Raw genomic sequence first — 22,656 nt, forward strand, 5'->3', positions numbered from 1 at the left:
CGGCGTGCCGACAAGAACAAGAGCGGGCAGAGTGCGAGCGGCGCGCCAAAGGGATGGTGGACCAACAATTCCGGCTGGACCGGGAACGCAAGGAACGAGAACAGGCGGAACGCGAACGGCTAGTGGCCGAACAGCAGGCGGAAATCAGGCGTTTGGAACGGCACAGGCAGTGCGAACGGCTGGCGATGGAGCGGCTGGAACGGGAACAGTTGGCGGCGGAACGGATGGCAGAAGCTAGACGCATAGAACGGCACAGGGACCGCGAGAACATGGCGCGACTCGAAGCGATGAGAGAAGCTCCAGCCGCCTGTAACACGCGACAGCAGTACACAGGCTACCGACAAATGATGACCGACTATAGAGGCACGAGAGAGGCCCCTGTGCCGCTCGGTCAATCCACGCCGAAAAAAAACGATGGCCGGCGTTGCATGACTGCATGTTCGCCCCCGTCCCCGCTGACGCCCCCCTCGGACTGCGACTGGCTAAACGACAATCGGCGGGGCGGCCGTAATCTGTCCGAGTGCCGGGGCAACTCTTCCACCAGACGCTCGTCCTCTTCCGGCTGTCCGTGTCGGTCGAGCGGAGGCGAGGGCAACGTTAACGTCCGCGGCGCCCAGTCGCAACACCAGTACGACTGTTACTTAATATCGAACGAAGATCCCCAGGCCAACACGATGGCCTCGTACCTGACAGCCACGGAAAGGGCTGCCAGGAACGAAAGAAGAAGGCCGGCGAGCTCGGGGCCGGCTTACGTGAGGGCGTCGCGACGCGTGACCAACTTCCGTCGTGGCAATCGGAGCGCCCCCCCGGAAAGACCACGTACCGTAGACGAGAGCTTGTGGGTGAGAGACCACGGACCTCGGCTACCGCCCCAAATAGAAGAATACTACGCACACGCCATCAACAACGGGTACATTGGCCCGCAGTTACCACCACAAACGCAATGGGTACGTGTCGACTGCGACTGTAACGGCATGGGCATGTGTGAATACTGTGTTAGCCAAGAACACCGGACAAGACGGCCAACTGGCCGCTATGAGACTTATTAACAATACGTTTTGAAAACTGCATCGCACGAATAACGCAAATTAATGAAAACCTGAAAAATTAATAAATTAAATGTTATTTAAATCTAACTTAAAGGAGTTTTAATCAATTTAGAAAAAAAAAACATTTTCTTAGTTAAAGATTAAAGTTGTATAAATCCAGGTACTAATTGTTAGTCATATCAAAAGTCTAAATAAAAACTTAGGCACCAGACTAACACATTATTGCAAGTAATGAGCATCGTGTAAGCTATTAGAGATTACAAAAACTAAGCTCGACCACTTAGTAATTAGTAAAGTCAACCAATTTCACAATCAAATATATGGTATTAATAATATTATTTAACTTTTAAGCTATGCAATATGTTTATTCGTACCCACTGGCTAAGATTTATCTGTAGGTAACTGTACACCTTACGGCCAGTGACGGATTTAAGGAAAAAGGTCCAATCCGTAAATATTACAAAGGCCCCCCCCCCAAAAAAAAATTCAGTAAATAATAAATAAAAATAATCATTCACCATTTCTATTGTCAATATAATAAGACTTAGGTAGTAGTAAACGTTTTAAAAAAAATTATGGTTTTTTAGTTAATATTTCGCTTAATTTTGATAATTCAATTCATTGATTTTTAATAATTTATTTAAAAAGTGCTAAGAAACCTACTATCTAAAAATGTAAAAAAAAATAATATTAAAGGAAGTCCAGTGTTCACAGTAAAAAATAAAAATATCGATAAAATGTTGGGTGTTTTTGTCGATTTGAAACGGGAAGGGATGATTCTTTAAAGTTTTTGGCCAATATAGTACCTTACAGGGTACCTACATTTCCATAGCGTCATTCCCCGCCCTCAAAAAATGTTGAAAGGTGTTTGAAAGTGATTGACATAATGTAGAGATTTGTGAGGTATTTTGTTTTGTTTGTATCCTCTGTAAGTCAATAACAAACCTATTTTTAAATGTGTTCAGCCATTTATTGAAATTTTTGAATATTGTGGTGGATATTAATTATTGTGCTTTAAAAATTTGGGAAGGAGGGGAGTAGGGGGGCGGATTTACAATAAATTTGTTTTGTGATTATATAACAGGTCATATCATAATTTTCAAGTTGTTAAACTCATATTAATCTTCAAAATTTACATTTATAGTGTTTCAGTCATTTTTTCATTATAAAATTTTGACCACAGGTTTTTTTTACATATTTTATCGGTATATGTTAGACATACCTCAAACGAATTTTCAGCTCTTAAAACCTTTTTCTTCTTTTGACCCAACACAGTACCAACTGCATCGATTCCGGATCTAAAAGTCGTGCTACACGAGTAAATCGGTCATCAGGAAAAAATTTTTTTGGGTCTAAATAAAAAAAAAAAAAACATTATTATAAAACCAATAGCTTCTCGCATCGAAGGTAAGATTATTCGATTTATCTAAAAAAATACGACGTTTGAGCACAAATCATATTGTTCACGTATTTTATATAAAAATTTAGTGAACTTATAGCCGTTTACACCAACTATACTAAAATTGTAAGTAGAGTTTTACCTACAGTTTTAGTATTGTTAAACCATACTTAAATTTTAAGCATATCCAATTAGTGCAATCAGTTATCAGTATACATTATTACTTTAGGCATGTTAAATTATACGTTTAATTATGACTTCCCAAATTTTAAATTGTAAGAACCAACTATAGAAATTGTTATCTGTCTCAATTTTTGTTTTACAAAATGTTAAAGAAAACAAATTTGTGAGAGCTGGGCCAAGGATTCAATCCCCAAATATCCAATTTTTTCTGAGTAAAATCCGCCACTGACCTTACCTACTGGGTAGTGGCTACCCAAATTGAATAATTTGTATCTTTGAAATAATAATTTGATTCATAATCTTTGAAAATTGGTATATTATAATTTTGACACTGGAGTGATAACGACGATACTTTTTTGATAACAAAATACCACTTTAGCTGTGAACACGGTTACACAAATTCCAATCTGATAACAACAACGTTTATTACCCGTGATAACACGATAAGAGTGTAAACCGTAGATTTCAGGTTCAACTCACACCAACCCAACAACAACGTGCTTAATGCTCATTTCTCACGTTGTCTCGTACATCGCCTGACAGTTGATACAAGAATAATAACAATGATAAAGTTTAATTAATATTTCATTTATATTCTTGTACGTAGTACAATTATATTTGCAATTTTTCGTCAGTTAGTAAAAATTGTAACTTGAATTACAATAATTTACGTTAAAGTCATGTGTCTTGTACGGTGTGTTTATAACCTATAACTTTTTTGTTGGCACTGAAAAGAATTTGTTTTTGAATTCTATTATTTGTTTTAAAGTTCGTACAACTTCAAAACACGATGGCCGATGACAGTTGTAAGTATAAGTTATAACAATAACTATTGTAATTATGTTATTTTGAATAATTGTTTTTGTTGTATAATATTTTCAGTACTACCAGGCTCTAGCCTCGAGTTAAAAATCATGGCCGCAGAACGAAGTTTTAGTAGTTTAGAAGGCCATGTATGCGAAAACACTATGAAAGGTATCGCAGACATGGGTTTTACGACAATGACTGAAATTCAAGCAAAGACGATACCACCTTTATTAGAAGGTAGAGATTTAGTTGGAGCAGCCAAAACGGGAAGTGGGAAAACATTAGCGTTTCTAGTGCCTGCCGTAGAACTTATTTATAAATTAAAGTTCATGCCGAGAAATGGCACTGGCGTAATTATAATTTCTCCTACGAGAGAGCTCTCAATGCAGACGTATGGTGTTCTAAAAGAGTTGATGAAACATCATCATCATACCTACGGTCTAATAATGGGCGGTGCTAACAGACAAACTGAAGCTACAAAATTGTCTAAAGGTATTTATCAAGAACCCTTCATTTTAATTGAATTATTTTGATTAATATCATTTACGATTTTTTTTTCTTAAGTCTAGTAATTCATGATTGATATTCTTGACAGAATATGTTTTAATTTATATGTTAATTTTGTAACAATATCATTTAAACTACATAAGTACAAATTTCCGTTCTTAAGATTTTATCAATGAGGCATGAAACTTAAAAATTGTCAATATTTTGTTAGTTTTATTGTTACTATTAGACTAGAATAAAACATTTACAAAATATTTTTAGCAACGCTAAGTATTGATAACTAATTAAATATTAAAAATTTGAGAATTCTACTGAAGTGTAAGACAAATAAAATTACTTAAAACAATTTAGTGTTTATCATAGAATTGTGTTACTCTAAACATATTACTAAATTTAATAACTTTTTTGTATTATTTTATAGGAATAAATATAATTGTTGCGACACCTGGACGATTATTAGATCATTTGCAAAATTCTCCGGACTTTTTATACAAAAATCTTCAATGTCTCATCATCGATGAAGCCGATCGTATACTGGATATTGGATTTGAAGAAGAAATAAAACAAATTATCAATTTATTACCTAGTATGTTACTGCCAATAAAACTATTTTATTAAGTTTTAATAATGATTTAATATCTTATAGAAAGAAGGCAAACTATGTTGTTCAGTGCTACCAAAACACCTAAAACCGATGCGTTAACTACCTTTGCACTCAAAAAAGAACCCATCTATATAGGCGTAGATGACAGTAAAGATGAAGCAACTGTTGAAGGATTAGAGCAAGGATATGTAGTATGTCCGTCGGAAAAACGTTTTCTATTGTTATTCACATTTTTAAAGAAAAATAGAAATAAGAAAGTGATGGTATTCTTCAGTTCATGCTTAGCAGTAAAATATTTTCATGAGTTGCTCAACTACATAGATATGCCTGTTATGTGTATACATGTAAGTATACATTTTTTATACATAAACATGTAATAGAAAAATAATAGTTATAATATTTACTCACAATTATTTTTTCGACAATTATTTCATAGTTAATATATCTTGTGTATGGTTTTATTGAATTTAATGAGTAGCATATTTTGTTAGAGTCTGTATTTACACTGTAAAAATTTGTTCTATCTATTTTTATTAAACATTGTCCAAAAAACTGTATTGTGAAAATAGAGTGTTCTATATTTTGAGGACAGAAAAATCAAACAATATGGGTTTGCAGATAAAATAGCAAATATTTCCCTACACTTGCAATATAAGCAAATTATAAAAATAGTATCTATAATGTCAACGTTATTAACTGTGTATATAATATTATATAAGACATTAAATTGTTTTAGAATTAAAAAGTATGTATTGTTGACATAAAAATCAATTTTTCAGGGCAAGCAAAAACAAGAAAAGCGGACAACTACATTTTTCCAGTTTTGTAATGCAGAAACTGGTATACTCCTGTGCACAGATGTAGCGGCTCGTGGATTAGATATTCCATTAGTTGATTGGATTGTTCAGTATGATCCACCTGATGATCCTAAAGTGTGTACTTTACTTAAACAAATAACAGTGAAACCTGTCTAAGGTAGACTCGTATGGGACCCAACAAAAATTTCATATTGAGCAATTATTTGTTCTTATTTATTAAAATATACATGTAAAGTGATTTGTTGGGACCATAAACACATTTTAAAATTTCCAGTTTATTCGGGATCCATCTTTAACAGGATTCACTGTATAAAGATCTTGGTGTTCATGAAACGACTTAAAAATAATGATCTAATCTCCTAGAGATAGTATTGTAAAAAAACATTTCCCAGGAAACTACTGACTAGTCTGGTAGTGAATTTTTTTTCTCTAGATTTTTTCTATTAAAAAATCTTACACAAAATCTGTATTAGTACCGATAAGATTAAATAATTACATTATACTGAAATCTTGTATTGTATAAGTAAAGTTAACCTACTGATAACGTTCATAATTTCAATAGATAATTAGATGTACCTACTTACATTTATTTTACAATATAAAATTTCTTTTTTACATTTTAATAAAAATAAAAAACCAACAACACAACTTTTTTTATAAAAGTGCTCAGCAGATTAATTAAAAAATATAATATTTGTTCTAAACGTGACTTATAACTATTATTATATTAAAAAGAACAGATGTTTGAGTTGATAGTTAAAAGTGGCTTCATAAACACCATGATATGATTAAAACTATGTTTTATTTATTAGGAAAATAATGTATTCTCTTTGTTTGTCTTAAGGAATATATTCATCGTGTTGGACGTACAGCTCGTGGTGAAGGCAGTAGTGGCCACGCTTTACTTATTCTGCGACCAGAAGAGTTGGGATTTTTACAATATCTGAAAAAAGCCAAAGTTCCATTGAACGAGTTTGAATTTTCATGGAATAAGATATCAGATATTCAACTACAACTTGAGAAACTCGTAGCAAAAAATTATTTTTTACACATTTCTGCTAAAGAAGCCTTTAAATCTTATGTTCGCGCATATGATTCTCATCATCTCAAACAGATATTCGATGTCGGAACATTGGATATTGTGCAAGTGGCTAAATCGTTTGGATTTTCCACCCCTCCAGCAGTCGAACTTAATGCAAAAGCCATTCGCCCACGAAAACGTCACGGTGGTGGCGGTTTAGGAAAATTTAAGAACCTTAACAAACCCGACAATAAAAAAGTATACACATTTGTTCAACCGCCAGCAAAAAAGAAAAAGAACAAATAAATGATAACTTGAGTTGTTTTATTTTTAATTTTGTTGTTTTTTTTTCATTTGGATTATTTAAAGCAGTTATAAGTGATATTTTACCCAATTCTTAATGTCATATATACGTATGTACATTTTGTCATTGGACAATATCATTACTGTAATGTCAATTTTTATAAAACCTATTTACTTAAGTCTTAAATAATATGTTAATTTATTGTGTTAGCTGTTGACATGATGCTTTGTGGAGTAATGTTGAAGTGCGTCGAGACAGATAAAGTACTAACACTATAGTCTTTTATGCTATCTTTAACAATAGCCATTTCTACCTAAACGATTAGTCTGAAGTATATAATTTTGAGAGTTAAATCATGATAAAAATTATGGTAAATAAGAAAAAATACATGATAAAATGTTGTATAGGTTAACATTTGTATTTGATTGTATACATTATTAGGAAAATATTTGTAACAAATTTCAATACAAAATTAAAAAAATTGTACAAATGTTTTTGTACATAATATGTATAGCATTGGATAAATTAAAAAAAAATGTATCTGAAAATTATCGATATTACCGCAAACAGCTAAGTTGGAAGACATGACAAATATAAAACAATAATCATTAATAATAATGAATAATAATATAGTAAAAATCTTAAAATATTGAGTATTTACAATATTTAATATAGTCATTGATTTTATGATTCCTACTAACTATACATAATATATTTATAAATACAGCTTCAGTTCACCCCAAAATAAAGTTTCTGTTAGCTGTGTACAACTAATTCCATAAGTAGTCCAAACAAAATGTAAATATTATTGCCTATTAGGGATTTATTTGGGTGGAGACTTGAAGCAACTCATAATCTTAAATCTATACTTTATAATACCATATAAGAACGGTAGTGCGCAAAAACCAAAACGCTTTACTGTTGTATGCGCCTGCGTCAATATTATTGACTATTTCCATGTATTATCAGTGTGGTCCTTATCAAATATTATAATTTTCAATCCCAGACCCCAGTACACATTAGATCACATATTCACACCGCTGTCATTTGGAATCAAACGACAAACAATGTATTTTTTACACTTTTATTTAGATTGTTATAGTTTTAACGTCATTGAACGAGTTGAAGAATAATATATTACATAATACTGTCACAGTATTTGCTATAATATGAACCATTTGTGACGACATGATATATTCATCAGAAAATAAGTAATTAAACAGTTATTTTATTCTACAATAATTTTATCCTAAAAATGAAGTTAGGCCAACAAGTTTTGAAATTAGAAAAAGTAAATAATGATTTCCGTTAGGCATTGTCTAAAAGTTACACCACAATAAATATATTTTGTTAACCTACTAGCTAATGTCTCTTACTCTACAATGAGTTTAATTAAGTAATTGTCTTTTATCATCCAATTTTGTACAGATAATATTTTTACTATTCATATATTCTCCTTAAAATCTATGAAAGTACAATAGTACTACGATCATACCGGTGATGAATTTAGTTGTCGCCTATTAATCATATTAACACATTTAGTGCGGATGATGCCAAAAAGCGTTACGACAACTTGTGTTTCAAATGTACTACAATTTTGTCAGCGTTATCCATAAATATTATTTAATACACAGGTGCAAGTCATACATCGATATTCCTGTTTTTTAATATATTTTTTATATTCTATTGGGTGAAAGGTCAATATTGTCATTTTATTGAAATGATTTTTATGACCAGTTTAGGTCAGTTGGACAACTCTTACTCTTACTCTACAAGAGACAAGAGTTGCTATCCTGAGGAAGTGGGTATGTAAGATGCGGTGGTTTCTCGTTGATTTCTGCACCAGTCGGGTAGCCATTTTTTTCTCCAGGCGGTTGACCATCTAGCTAGAGAAACGACTAGTGACCAAGATTAGTACCACGGCTAGTGTGTAGAAGCACTGCCGTAGTAACCCTCTTGGCCACGACTTGTTGAAATTTATTATTTTTAAACAATAACTTTCGGGAGTATTTTTTTAGTGATGTCTGCGAGTTATTATTTGATAACATAAAATATGTTTAGTCGTGAGGTTAGTTTGGCGTCAAACAGCATGTGATCATAAAGTTTGTATGTAATGCAGACAACTTTTATTGTCGTCAAAAAAAAAAACCCTAATTTTCTTACTCACATGTGAGCATACTTACTAATTGTACCGCAGTGAATGTGTTAACATACTTGAATGTTTGATTGTTAAGAAAGCACATTTTTTATTACAATGACTAGTTGTTGAAGGGATTGAGTTTTGACGTTGACAACCCTATTGTACTCGCCGCTTAGGGTAACTGAGTTCTTGAGTCAAATCGGTCTAGCGATTAGCAGAATTTTCTGTTAAGTAAGCACAATATCAACCTTTTTACTTTGCAAAATAAAAAATGAGTATTTACAGCATTTTATAGACTAGGCCGACCGGTGAGGACCAAGTTAGCCAAAATCCCGGTCAATAATGCCACACAAATTTATTTATAGACATTGTAATACTTCGAATGGAAAAAATGAATTAATTAGTTTATTTTCAAACAATTGCAAGCATTATAATGAAAACAATTAGTTACAAAGTAAACTATTTTAAATAATGTTATTATTTATTTGTTTTAGGTGCAAATTGAAGATGGCGCGTAAAAACATGTTTTTTTTTAAGCTTGCTCGAATGATCTGTTACGTGTTAAGAATTTGTTTTAATAGAGATCAAGCTGCTGCAATAATCAAAGAACTATTTCTAGATCTCATTGAAGTCTTATTTGGCTTAGAGTTACCATTTAAATGTATACCCGATAATGTACTAGAAAAGCTTTTAATTGATGGTTATGGACACCAAATCATAAAGAAATATTCTTTAAACATTCACAAATGCATATTTATAAGTAAAACGTTGTTTGATGAATACAAGTTAAAAAATATGGAATGGGTGATGATGAATGTGAAAATAAAAGATTCGAATAAACTTCCAGTATTGCATTTGAATAGAATATTAGTGCTATGTGATCTAAAAGAAAACACATGTCTTCTGACTTCAACAAATTTATTCAACATAAAAAACTGTGACAATTCTAGCTGTGTTGAAAAATTAAGATTAGTCGTACCCTTAAAAATTATCAAACCAAAAATAGCTGAAGAAGCCTCAATAGCAGTATCAAAGCCATTTGATTTTAATGATGATACACAAACTTTGTTGGACAAAGCATTTTATAATTATTTTTCTCATTTGAAATTTGTATCGGTTGGTGATGTTTTTAAAATAGATCTTAATCAGTGGTATCCAGAATCAGAATATTTAATAAAACCTTCAAGAGCGACAAGTGTTTTTATTAAAATTGTCAACTTAAATGGAAAATCTGCTGATGACATTGTATATAAATCTAGAAGAAGTTACTATATTTCTAATACTCAAACAAAATTAGTTGAAGTTAAATGTTTAGACAATACATATTTACCTCGGGATATGTATTATTCGCCATATGATACTACCGACATAAATATAGACAATTTTAACAATTATTTGCTTGATGTCCTTCCTGATGGTATGACAATTTACGGAAAAGTATTAGAATCGTGGATTCAGCCGTTTATTAGCAACAATACCGTTGGCAAGTAGACAGCATTTATCATTTTTTCTTTAATAAATGTTCATTTATATAAACATCTGTATTTAGATTTTCAGTCGCTAAAACCATTTTTTTTGGTTTACGGAAATAGAGGATGCGGTAAAGACTTGTTGATAGAATCGATAGCTCGGTTTATGGGAGTAAAATATATAACGCAATGTTGTTACGATTGGCCAACAAATAATGTAGCACAGTTTAAAAAAAAAATTGAACATTTCTTTGAAAGCATTCGGAAAAATACACCATGTCTTTTACACTTGGAAAACGTTGAGGTAAGAAAAGTATTTTAATATAAAATTGAATTTACTAGTTTTGATTAAATAAATATTATGTCTTAATAGTGTCATACATATATTTTTTTTCAAAATTTAAGGCCCTTTGTTTGTCTTCAACTAAGGATTTAGAACTAGAGGTCATAAACATTCTGTCTAAACAAATTCAAATTAAAACTACTAAACCAATTATAATCGTGGGTACAACAAATTCAAAGGAAAAACTCAGTCCTAGTTTTCTCAGACTGTTCCTACAAACTCAAGAAATTGCAAGCTTGGATAAAATAAATTGTGAAAAACTGCTGAAATGGATATTAAAGAAGGAATCTGTTGTTATGGATACGCGGTTAATTAATAAAATCGTCGATCAAACGTCTGGCTACAATTACTCTGACTATATGACAATGTTGTTGATAGCTTCAAAGTTTGTTATAACAATTTCATGTTTTTAATTTAATACAGCTGTGTAAATTGGTATTACATTTCAGACGTAAATTAAGTATTACTGACCAACCGACTTCTGAAATCAATTTAACAGAATCCGACATAATGTTTGCGATAAGTAAGTAATTGTTCTGTAACTTATACAGAGGTCTATTTTTCTGTTTTATACAGTTTACTTTTTGATAGATAAAGATTTTTTTTCATTTGATTAATATTTGTTGAAATATGACAGTTGAAAATCCTTTTTTCTTAAAATTTTTAAAGGTAACAGGTTTATCGGTTTCAATGGGCTGTAACATGAAAACAAATTTTTATCGTAAAATTACAAAACAGTAATTTTGCAGTGTCATATTTTAACTTAAGTAATCTTTACAAGTTTTCAAGTTAGAAATTTCGTATTAAAACATTTAAATTTCCAAGTTAAATAAAATGCAGAATAATAAATCATGACAATGTGATTGAGGTTGATCTAGAGATCTTACATTTTTGATATCTCTTATTTAAATAATCTACTGTCATTTTCGGAGAGGGGGGGGGTAATTAAAAAGCATTTTTTTTTAAACATTTTTTTTCGATTCCATACAAATTAGTTTAGATAGGTTTTACTGTACTCAAGAAGCTTTAAGATCTATGTAGGTGTTATAGGTGTTATACACCTATAACACCTAGGTATCTCTGGAATGAATATAATTTATACTTTGATAAATAACTACTTATAATTTATTCTACATTGAAGGTAAAATAAATGCAATGTTTTCCAAGTCAATTGGAGCCCCGTCGGTACAAACTGTTAACTGGGAAGACGTAGGCGGCTTAAAAAGTGTAAAAGATGATATCATGTCGGCCTTAAAACCTTCAACAAACAACATGAGAAGATCTGGTAGTTTTTTTTTTTTTACATGTGTGTTGAAATGATATGTAATTGATTTGTACATTTGTTTTTAGGATTATTGCTTTACGGACCTCCTGGAACTGGGAAAACACTATTAGCAAAAGCTGTGGCGACCGAGTGTCATTACAACTTTTTATCAGTGAAAGGCCCCGAGTTACTTAACATGTATATTGGACAAAGCGAAGCCAATGTGCGAGAAGGTAAACGTACAATAACACTTATTTTCAAAAATAATTGTACACAATACATTATTAAAAGTCTTATAATTTTATAATGTAATCAAATTTCTATACTCGTTGTGTGACAATCATAGTAATTATTTTTCCGATGTTTAAATATAGTTTGAGTTCTTAACAAAATTACTTAAATAGTAATAAATACAGTAGATTAATAAATTACTTTTGTTACAACAGTGAAAAAAATCTAAGAACTGTTTATAAACTTCATTGTTAACTAAAAACTGTTAATAATATTAGTTTTTTTTTTTTATTTTCAGTTTTTAGCAAAGCTCGTTCAGCTGCTCCCTGCATATTATTTTTCGATGAGCTCGATTCATTGGCACCTAAACGAGGACAGAACGGTGATTCAGGTGGCGTCGGAGATAGGTAATCCCATCAAATATAAACTGTTGTTGTGTTAAATATTTAATTTCTTTGTACATATTTATTTGTTATAGAGTTGTTTCACAACTTTTAACAGAAATGGATGGTGTTAGTACGGACAATCAGCAAATTTTTGTTTTGGGTGCCACCAACAGACCAGATCTTATTGACTCTGCTTTATTGCGTCCCGGAAGGTATAATTAAATAATGACATATTTTTAATTTGCTTATAGTTTTGATTTTATGTATGTTTTTTTTTAGACTCGATAAAAGCGTTTACGTGGGTGGATGTAACGACAAAGAATCCAAAGTTCATGTTCTCAAAGCTCTCACTAGAAAGTATGTAGTATAAAAATTAAAGAATTTTTAAATTATATTTAACAATAATCTGTAAAATGGGGCGCTGTGATCGAGTAGATTAAGACGGTAGTGTTCCCAATTCTCATTAATGATCGCTGGTTTATCACTCGACAGCAGTTTTGGTCTCTCGACAGGCTAATATCTAGAGAGTCAAATGGTACCCGCCTATCCTTGTGTCTCAACCTTGTTTGATTGCTGTTGATTGCCAACTTACCAAAACGTAGAAACTATTTAAACCTTAAGAATAATAGAGGCAGTATAATAATAGTGGATAGAGAATTCGGAATTTCATATTTAAATAACCACTAGGTACAACATCCACTTTTTTATATTGACCAAGTAATCAATTAAGTACTTACTACTTACTACTAGCTAACTAATAGCCGTTCTCACCACTTTAGCTTGAAATTTACGTTTATCCGTATAGTTAAAAAAAGAATAACTCTGTAAAAACCACAAAAAATATGTTTTAAATGCTAAATGTGTTGTTGAAAAAATATTTAATGAACTAAATGATCATACTTTACTGATGAACAAAATATTTTTTCAATTGAGTTTGAAATTTTACATTTTAGTTCAAATTGATCATTAATCAAGGTATCAACCATATTGTTATAAAAACAACTGTTTACCAAAACATTACTTTAAATAAAAAAAACCGAAAAAGTAATTCTTACATAATTGAAATTACGGTTATATTGGTAAAAATAAGATTTTATTTATCAATGTTATTTTAAAAATAATAGTTTTTTTTATCTTGCTTTAAGGTTTGTCTTAAGTTCAGATTGTTGTTTGGAAGATATTGTTAAATACTTACCGCCTACGATAACTGGTGCCGAATTGTATGGGATTTGTTACAACGCTTGGCTTAACAGTGCAAAAAGGGTGATTGAAGAAAAATCCAATAGCAATGGTAATTAAATATTAATTTTTTTAATTCGAACTAAATGTAAATGCTTATTAATCAAATTAAATGTATTTGATTTCAGATGTTACGAGTAAAACTAAAGTGAACAAAGTAGTAGTAAACAAGGAAGATTTTATGGAATCTTTGAAAAATCTAAGTTCTTGTTAAAATTCTAATTATCTATTTGTATAAAGTTTTGGTGTTTTGATAATTTATAAAACTTAAGACTGATATTTATTTGGTGAATAAATTGTTTTCCCTAATTAATGCCATTTGTTTGATTGTGCATAAGTAATAAGTATTTCAACATTTTTACCATTTTTTCTAAATTTAAATTTTATTATATTTTTTTTTTTAGTCACTTTTAATTAATAACTAGTCTATTAATTAAGTGCATTAGAATAAGCGTCAAATCAATACTAGAGGTATCAGGTTTTTGAGTCTCACACTCTGCGAACAGTTGTTGACGTCTTCTACGTTACACAGACTTATATTTTTAGTTGTAGCAAAAGTTAAGTTAAAAATATATGGTACAGGTTATGTGAAATATATGAATAAAAATACTGATTAATTATCAACAGCTCACTACATTTTATTAATTGTTTATAATTTAAAATGTTCCTTACATTATAATTTTTATATCTTATACGATTTAATTTTTGTATAATATAAATTTCAGTTATTCTGAATTTGGCAAACTTAAACAGTAAACAATATATGTATATTATATAATAATCACTCTTATACTCACTAGAATATACTAATAAGCTATTATTAACAATAATATATTTTGACAATCCATAAATTATAATACTGATAACATTAAAATTTGAATTGTATAATATTTATTTGTTTATTTATTAGATATATTTAAAACGTACTCTAGAAGTTATAATACCTAATTGTTATAGTTAACTTGGCTTTTACACTATATTCTAATACATATACTACTAGCGTATCCAAAAAAAACATATATTTGGATAGAAAACTCTTAAGAAGTTAAAATTTATAGCCAGTTTAGACCTACTCTATATTGTAGTTTTCTGAACACTCTTATCATTCTTACTTTATTAAACTCCCCTCTGACAACTGTAATATTTAGATATTAAGGTCCACTCGGCTACCTAGACAATCTTACTTTATTAAAAATAAAATAATATCCAAGTACAAGACCACGAGATCATGAAGAAATTAAATAATTTTATTACATAACAAAACAGTTCAATGGTATTCATTTGTAAGCAAATAAAAAATTGGTAGGTACCTATATATTATAATAATTGCTGTGTATTAAGGTAAGACACGAGTTTAATAAACCGTGTAAAAGATGGTAGTGACAATTAATTGGCGGTAAAAAATATAATAGTAGGTAGTAGTGAAGCCTTGGACTTGGTATTATTCAAATGCGACTTAAAACATGGAAGAGAACACACTAAAGCAAACGTCTTATTATACATTATCATTTACTTTGTTTTTTTTAGCTTGGATATAATTCAGTAGACGGCAGTTAACACTTAAGCGACTACTTCGTCGGTGGATGGCGGACGCGGTGCCCAAGACATGATGAAATTGTCAGTACTTCCGTACACGCGCAACGTTCTCGGGTCGTACGTTGTACAGATGATGCTGCAATGGTTATCTATTGCATGTATTTTATTGCCGGTGTTTATATCGAAAGTGTACAATCCCCATTCGGACGGCATGAACGCTATGTCTTGTTTGAGATTTTTCGTTGTCGAGAACTGGAATTCCTTGTAGAAAGTATTCCGATTGAGATTACACATTGGCACGCGATCGTAGTTTTTCTGCTGTATGCGACCACTACCGACGTCCCTAAAATAATATTACATAGGACATTGAGTTAGTATTAGTGGTACCATTGTAACAATTATAGTGTATATTTGGAGCAAAAAAAATATATATTTTTTTTATGTGTCAAGGGGATTGCATGCGGTCTATTTTTTTTACACCGAAAATCCAGACAAAATTTCGACTCCTAGGATAGTACCAACTTTACTAGGTTGAGTAGGAAACGGATTTTTTATTATCAAAACAGTAGCCAATGGACTCGAATCGATGGAGTCGACAATTTTGTCTGGATTTTTGGTCTAAAATAAACCAATAACGGCTTTTACTCGTAAAAAATATATATATATATTTAAATTAAAAATAATTCCTTGAAGCTTATACAAATTAATTGACATGGTCGAAACGTATTAAAACTTATTCCCTTTTAAATATTGCCTGTACAAAAATGTTTAAAAACCGATTGCATGCAATCCCCTTGAACCGATAGGTAAGTGTACATATTATTATATACCAAGACAGGACATCTCCATTTATGTCAACCGACAAAATACTAGCTCCGTTGTTGTAAAACCTCAACCCGGTAATCTGTGGCTTAAACAAAGGAACTCGGTCAAAATACTCGTCGTCAGTGAACTTGAGCACGCTGTTATTTTGATGACGAATGTCCCACAACTGTATGTTGCCATTATCGTTACCGATAGCGTATTGCAGGTTGTTGGTCGGATGCCATTCTATAGTTCGTATGGGTCTTCGGTCGTCGGTTTGCGACTCTGTTACGGCACAACCAGCGCGTGAATCGATTAGGAACACATTTCCTCTGTTTCCCGAAACTAAAATTAAAAAAAAAACCAATACAAATTAACAAATCTAAGACAAAAAAACGTTTTAAGGGCCATTATCCTAGAACGTTTTGCCCGTTCCAAGATAATAGCCCGAGACGTCGCACGACGCTAGACTGATCTTAAGCTCATTGGCGCCGAATACGGATGCAATTTGAATTATTAATTAAAAATGTATTGCTATTTTACTTATATAAAATTAAGAACTTTTTAAAATTTGAAAAAAACGAGTAGAATACATTTCCGATTCCATAGTGATCGTATCAATAGCAAAAATTATGAGTTAGGTAATGTGTAGTTAAATAAGTACTTAAGTAAGCTTAAGAACTTATTGGTTATTACATATTATTCCAAATGGTAATACAATTCATTTTTCCTATTTTTTTTGTTATTATTATTATTGACTTCTACTATTAAGTCTTTATCTTATATTCTGTATAATTGTTGATGATTTTGTTATGCGGTACAAATTATTTTAAAGCGGCCGGTATTATGCGTATAATTTACTAATATATAGATGAAATTTAATTTTTATTTTAACAGACATCTTATTATATATATGTATATAATAAATTATATTAAATCATACCACACCTATCAATTAGTAAATTATACGAGTAATACCGGCTCTTTTAAAATAATTTATATTATATATATATATATATATATATATCAAATAACTCAAAACATTAATACCTGCGTAGTCAATTTAAAGCTTAAAATGTCAACTAACTTTTTGAGATAAAAACAAAATACCGGGTTTTCCATAGCAGAGCAGAGCAAAGGTATGCTTGTGCGGTGAAGAGTTTCAGTATGTTAATAAGTACCCCGAGACGAATAGATTTATCTAATTTCAAAACTAGAAAATTTATTATAGCTTATTATGAGTATTATATTTTAGAGAAATTATTTTTTTAATTATAACTAACGGAATATAATAAAAATGGGGCCCCGCGTGTATTTAAAGCATACAGCGTGATCACCGATCGCACTTATCTCAACCATACGACCCAAATCAAAATAAATATTATTATTGACAATTCATTGGAGTTTGGTTCTGGGTATCTAGGTACCGGCAACGTAGTCGTTGGCTGTTGTGTCTTCATATGATGTAGAAATCACATGATTGAATACTTTAGTGTTCATTTTCACTATAATCGAAGGTTTTTCTGCTGTGCAATCCCAAAACTGTATACTGTGTCTAGTGCCGATCGTGCACGAGTTGCAGTTCCCAAGCCAGTGTACTGAATTCGGTGGCACGTAAAACTTAGCGTCGTCGTGGGGAATGCGTTTGCTCAAAATTGTCTGGTACACCTTTGGATTTGTTTGTATGTCGTAAATGGCAAAAACGCTGTCTTTGGTCAAAACACCCACACTGTAAAACAAGATAAACACTTTTTAAGAACAATATTAGATGGTTTATACGAGACGGGCAATGAAGTCGTATCGGACTTCATAGCCTGTCTCATTAGGGACTCGTGTGAGGATGAAACATTATAAGCGAGAGTAGGCTAAGGTAGATACAGCAATAAGCCACATTGGGATCGTTAACAGGCACAACAAATTTAAAAAAGATATCCTTGTACTGTGTACATATTGTATACCATAGTTGTTATTCTATAGGTAATCGACATGAGATGGGGTTAGATAAGGCTAGAAGTGAACCAGTCAATATACTTTCCTACACATGATCAGTTATGCATAAACCATAATGATTATGGCCCGAAAGTTACAGCATTTGCATATTTTTACTGAATGGTCCGAAAAATAGATAGATAAGCTACAAGTTAAAATTAAATTTTGAAAAATCCCAATTCATAAATGTGTTTTGTCTATTTCCGCAAATTTCGAGGTTTTTTTCATATTTTAGCCCCCATAGAAAAAACGGTAAGCTTCACATAAGAAAAACAAAAAATGAAATTCATCCAATACCGCCAAAAAACGACTTCAACAAAAGTCATTATTTATCAAACATTTGCCAAAACTCGAAGAAAAATACCTTTAAAAGTATTATAATTAGAAAAATTTAATATTTGTTCACCTTAAAATTGGTTGGCACATTAAAAATGGGTACTATAAAATTATAGATCAATTTTTGTCATATATATACATATTGCCTACCTATTGTCCCTTAATAAATAGCGCTTTTTCGTTCCCTTTAATTTTATTTGTTATAATTTTTTATTAAACAAATTTTTTATTTAGGTTTTGTGGTTACTATTAGTGTCAACATATTTTAAAAAATCTAAAAATATTATGAAAATAATTTTTAACTTGGGGTTTTATCAGTTTGTACATTATGTACAGGTTATTTTTAAGCGCATAAGCATGTTGATAAAACTTAAGTATATTCGAATTTTAATTACAATTGGTTGTTTTTTGGAGCTATTTCAATGCTGGTGATTTGATTGTAGCCCTTGGTTTCTTCGTTTTCCGGGGCAGCAGGTGCAGATGGTTTTTCCCATTCGAAACGCATTTTATATAAGCAGTACAAAGACGAAAGACGATTGTATTCGTACGATGTAATCAATCCCAAATGTCGTTTATGTCCCAAGTCGAATATTCGAATAGGTGCCCTCGGCGGCTGCATACCCTAAAAAATATATGTCTATTAGTGTTTACCAAATTTGGCAATGCATTATTGTGTCTATTGATACTGTCAATTTACAAAGAATCTTTGAAATAAAAATAAAATAAAGTTCCCTATATATTAATTAAGACTTTAATATTATTACATTTTTTATTAGCATAGTACGATATAGGCATCTAACGAGAACTGGTCTAAAAATTCAATTTATTAAACCCAAAAAAAGGGGAAAATTACACTTACCAGGAGTCAATTACCAGGTTGATATGTGTGAGTGAATCTACAGTCAACAGGTTATGAAAATATTTTCATTATATTGTTAACTGCGATATAAGGGTAGGTAACTATGGTGAAAAATGTTAATAGACAGACGATCAACCCTAATCGTATCTACCCTAATACTAAAAATTGTTATTAGGTACCTACAATGCTTTTATCGATATTTGTATTTTTATCTGTGGCCAATGGACCTCCCTGACTTACTAATACTACTTAGTACCTACTACCAGTACTCAAATTGGAAAAATAAACGTATAGGACGTTTTTACTTTAAAAGAAAAGGCATTTTTTTTAGGTTTCTGAAAAAGTAGTTGGGGTACTCAGCCCCCCCCCCCAATTCTAGCACTTACTACTCACTTACGTATAACACTTTCTTATTGTATTGGTTTATACTGTGCTTGGTTTGGACTGTACTGGTTTGAACCTACTATCCACAGATCCGCGAAGACTTGAAACATATTTTGATAACTTTTAGATAATATACACCTGGGTTTTTGTTAATATCTCTATTTAGATGGATTAATTTTTAATTATTATTTAAAATTTACTTTTTTCTGTTAATAATCACTTCAGTCTGTAATAAAAGCCTAAACACCCTACTCAAGAGTAGGCTGGTTTTTTAGAACGACAAGTAACAGTAAAGAATAATAGTGAAAAAGTTTTAAGTAAATATTGCCGTATGGTCTGACAAAAAAATCGTACATAATATAACTAGAATTATTTTAATTTAAAATTATGTTATTGCAAAAAAAATATGCCTATGTCAAATCGTTCAATACATAGAGAATGTTACTACTACAATAAGATTGTTTAGCTGCTTTGGTTCCGGAGATACATTTTATCAAGGAGCTAACCAACATTTTAACATCTGTGATCTAATAACTGTGTGAATACTGTGTTGTCGCTTTGCAGTCGTTTCATTTTACAGAGTTTAAAACATTTTCTATAAACACCTTAATAAATACCACTTATGCGAACTCTTTGTCTGAGATAAATTGTACATAACTCCTAGTTTCATTAAAAAAAAAAAAAAAGACTGACGCATTATGATCTCTTAGAGTAGAATAAAGCGATTATTGTTCTGTTAACATAAAATAAAATCTGGCTTAGAGAGCATTTATTGGATACACAGGGGTAAACTAGTTAAAATTCTTAAAATAGTACTGAAATCAAAAGGCATGAAAATCCTATGGAATTTGTATACGTCTAGAATTTAGATACTATATAATATTACCTGAAAGTTGTTCATCAGGAATAGTTTTGTTTCGCGTGTCTAATAGATAAACACACACAGTGGTATTTGTTACCACAGTCCTCCACTGGCTTACTTTTTTGATCGTCGGTTAATGCAATATACCAACAGTCGTTGTTTTCCGTGGAATTGTAAATATGTCTTTCTTTCAATACGAAACTAAGCGATGACACTTTTAGCGAGAGCAATGTAACTCGGTAAGTTGTAGGTATGCTTTGAATCTAAAAAAAAAAATAAAATTGCCGTTATATAGCCTGTTGCTTTATAACTTGCTAAAATAATACTACACAAACAGCTACAACTATCACGCCATCTTAGGTGCAATCGAAAGTGTTTCCCTAACACGAATGGACGGCTCTCGGATAGGGTATTGATTTTTTGGCAGGAACGAGCAGGGTGACCTCTATGGCACAGCTGTATATAGATTGCGGCACGACGCGTCCAGGCGATAAGGCGGCTACTTTTTCACAAATACATTATTTATGAACGCGTGTTGAGTAAAATCCGCAATAAACATTAATAACGCAGATTTATTTAAAGATTCTGGATAGTATGTTGGAAATTATAAACAGTACGGCTACATAAAAACAAGCAATATCTGCACTATTCAAGTTCAATAACAAACCGACAGAGAGCGTCACGCGATCATAATATTATTTAAATCGTTCTAAATTGATATTGAAACTAGGACACCAGGTATAATATGAGATCATATTTTATTAGTAGCTCATATCTATCAAATTTCTTACAATAGTTTCATACTGTAGTTATTTTTTTTTAACATGTATTAACTCTGCATCAGTTGCGTGGATTCATATAACATTAGTAGTCACGTGTTTACAATTGTAGACAAATTTCGGTTTTGTTAATTATATAAATTATATAAATGTTTATTACAATTACAAGTCCACAAAATTGAATCATTTTTTTAAAAAGTATGTTAAAGAATATGATAATGCACTTTTTGTTAAAGAAGTAAGTAGTTATAAAAAATATATTTACAGAGCTGCTTCTGGGTCGCTTTTCCTTACTATTGCACTTTTTTGATAGTTAATTACTTTTGGTCACTTATTAGTCTCATTACTCATTTCATTTGATTTTCTCATTTTTTTTTCTAAATATTTGATTAGAAAAAAATACATAGATATCGTTCTCTGGTACTTTCATCATATGATATGGGTATTTTACCCGATAACGCCATAAGGATTTTCGAAAAATTATTGTTATCTCTTTAGCTGATACAAACGTGCCGTGCGTTGGGTGAGCTTTGCAAGGTGAAAATAAAACACTGTAACGACTTTTTTACAGTTCGGACGGTCTCTGGTAGTGATCACCGGTACAAAGCTGAAGGCTTCAGGCACTCCCGACCTCCTTGGCACACCTTCCGGATCTTCGATGGCTGTAGCTGATTCGGTGTCATTTTTCTCGAGGTTGAGGGCGTCAGTGAAGGGGGCCAATGACTTTCTTGGTGTAAATCTGCCCTGTAAGTTATTTAAGCCGCGGGGTGCTCGCTGACGCTGACTTGTGTCGGTGGTCGAACTTGCCGTTGTCTATCAGCCATCACGTACAAGCGGCATGGTGACGTGAACTCAATGCTGGGGTGCGTGGTCGATGCCGGACGGTGTTCATCCTCTGCGGTACGTCACTTGCTCCTGGCAGGTCCTGGTGTTGGACGGTGACCATAGGTTCGGTCCGATAGATCAGCCAGCGGCAATGAGGGTGAAGCCCCTGGCCGACGTGCCTGCTCCCACTCGTACCGCGAGGCGAGTGGTAGACCGTCGTGGCGGGCTTCCCACCCTTATCGATAATGCTCATAGGCGATTCTAACTTTATTTGGAAGTCCCTGGTGACCTCGAATAAGTCCAAGGGCCTCCTCCATCAGCCTGGTTGCCCGCCGTAGGGTGGTCCGTGGAGGACGATATTCTTTTCGCTACTGGTGACTGGTTCGTCGGCCGCTGCCCCCGCTCCTCCCGAGTTTCCGGTCTTACTGTGGTCACCTTGATACGCGTCATCTGAAATGGCACAGAACTCACTTGTAGCTTGACTTCAAGGGATGTATTTTTACAGGGTTTTTCGTACG

General features: G+C 32.2%; 3 protein-coding genes across 4 annotated transcripts; 2 read left to right on the forward strand and 1 right to left on the reverse strand.

Annotated features, from left to right (window-relative positions):
- The first annotated feature begins 3,095 nt into the window (after positions 1 to 3,095).
- On the forward strand, positions 3,096 to 6,722 carry LOC126845031 (probable ATP-dependent RNA helicase pitchoune). Its single transcript, XM_050583609.1, has 6 exons — positions 3,096 to 3,437; positions 3,514 to 3,930; positions 4,367 to 4,531; positions 4,592 to 4,893; positions 5,329 to 5,481; positions 6,212 to 6,722. Exons 1-6 carry the CDS (start codon positions 3,422 to 3,424, stop codon positions 6,692 to 6,694), a joined length of 1,536 nt encoding a protein of 511 aa, XP_050439566.1. The 5' UTR covers positions 3,096 to 3,421; the 3' UTR covers positions 6,695 to 6,722.
- Positions 6,723 to 7,705: 983 nt separating this feature from the next.
- LOC126844272 (uncharacterized) lies at positions 7,706 to 14,077 on the forward strand. The gene is made up of 12 exons (XM_050582338.1): positions 7,706 to 7,903; positions 9,327 to 10,315; positions 10,382 to 10,605; positions 10,707 to 11,029; positions 11,094 to 11,167; positions 11,786 to 11,929; positions 11,995 to 12,141; positions 12,438 to 12,546; positions 12,618 to 12,737; positions 12,805 to 12,882; positions 13,671 to 13,816; positions 13,893 to 14,077. The coding sequence occupies exons 1-12, from the start codon at positions 7,881 to 7,883 to the stop codon at positions 13,976 to 13,978; spliced, it is 2,463 nt and encodes an 820-aa protein (XP_050438295.1). The 5' UTR covers positions 7,706 to 7,880; the 3' UTR covers positions 13,979 to 14,077.
- A 639-nt stretch (positions 14,078 to 14,716) lies between these two features.
- On the reverse strand, positions 14,717 to 20,919 carry LOC126844599 (DNA excision repair protein ERCC-8-like). Of its 2 annotated transcripts, XM_050582898.1 has the most exons (6): positions 20,870 to 20,919; positions 20,559 to 20,797; positions 18,825 to 19,051; positions 17,532 to 17,833; positions 16,131 to 16,449; positions 14,717 to 15,643 (listed from the first exon to the last, which is right to left on the reverse strand). In XM_050582898.1, exons 2-6 carry the CDS (start codon positions 20,571 to 20,573, stop codon positions 15,325 to 15,327), a joined length of 1,182 nt encoding a protein of 393 aa, XP_050438855.1. In that variant the 5' UTR covers positions 20,574 to 20,797; positions 20,870 to 20,919; the 3' UTR covers positions 14,717 to 15,324. The 2 variants fall into 2 exon arrangements, with proteins under 2 accessions (XP_050438855.1, XP_050438854.1); XM_050582897.1 differs by having other exon boundaries at positions 20,559 to 20,907.
- Between the last annotated feature and the right edge of the window lie 1,737 nt (positions 20,920 to 22,656).

The sequence above is a fragment of the Adelges cooleyi genome, unplaced genomic scaffold, assembly GCF_023614345.1.
Source record: "Adelges cooleyi isolate 19-005CV unplaced genomic scaffold, UGA_ACOO_1.1 ACOO_flye_CR_arks_rails_tigmint_CR_PRNA_651, whole genome shotgun sequence".
In the NCBI taxonomy this organism is placed as follows: domain Eukaryota; kingdom Metazoa; phylum Arthropoda; class Insecta; order Hemiptera; family Adelgidae; genus Adelges; species Adelges cooleyi.

What these genes read in the sequence shown, in the direction of transcription:
- LOC126844272 (XM_050582338.1), top strand. Translation starts at nt 7,881, where the DNA reads ATGATATATTCATCAGAAAATAA. An exon ending in ATGTTGTTGATAGCTTCAAA is followed by an intron (nt 11,030 to 11,093) that starts GTTTGTTATAAC and finishes ATTACATTTCAG; the next exon opens with ACGTAAATTAAGTATTACTG. An exon ending in AAACAACATGAGAAGATCTG is followed by an intron (nt 11,930 to 11,994) that starts GTAGTTTTTTTT and finishes ATTTGTTTTTAG; the next exon opens with GATTATTGCTTTACGGACCT.
- LOC126845031 (XM_050583609.1), top strand. An exon ending in AGCTACAAAATTGTCTAAAG is followed by an intron (nt 3,931 to 4,366) that starts GTATTTATCAAG and finishes ATTATTTTATAG; the next exon opens with GAATAAATATAATTGTTGCG. An exon ending in ATCCACCTGATGATCCTAAA is followed by an intron (nt 5,482 to 6,211) that starts GTGTGTACTTTA and finishes GTTTGTCTTAAG; the next exon opens with GAATATATTCATCGTGTTGG.
- LOC126844599 (XM_050582898.1), bottom strand. An exon ending in GCTCCAAAAAACAACCAATT is followed by an intron (nt 17,834 to 18,824) that starts GTAATTAAAATT and finishes CTTGTTTTACAG; the next exon opens with TGTGGGTGTTTTGACCAAAG. An exon ending in AGCCAACGACTACGTTGCCG is followed by an intron (nt 16,450 to 17,531) that starts GTACCTAGATAC and finishes TTTTAATTTTAG; the next exon opens with TTTCGGGAAACAGAGGAAAT.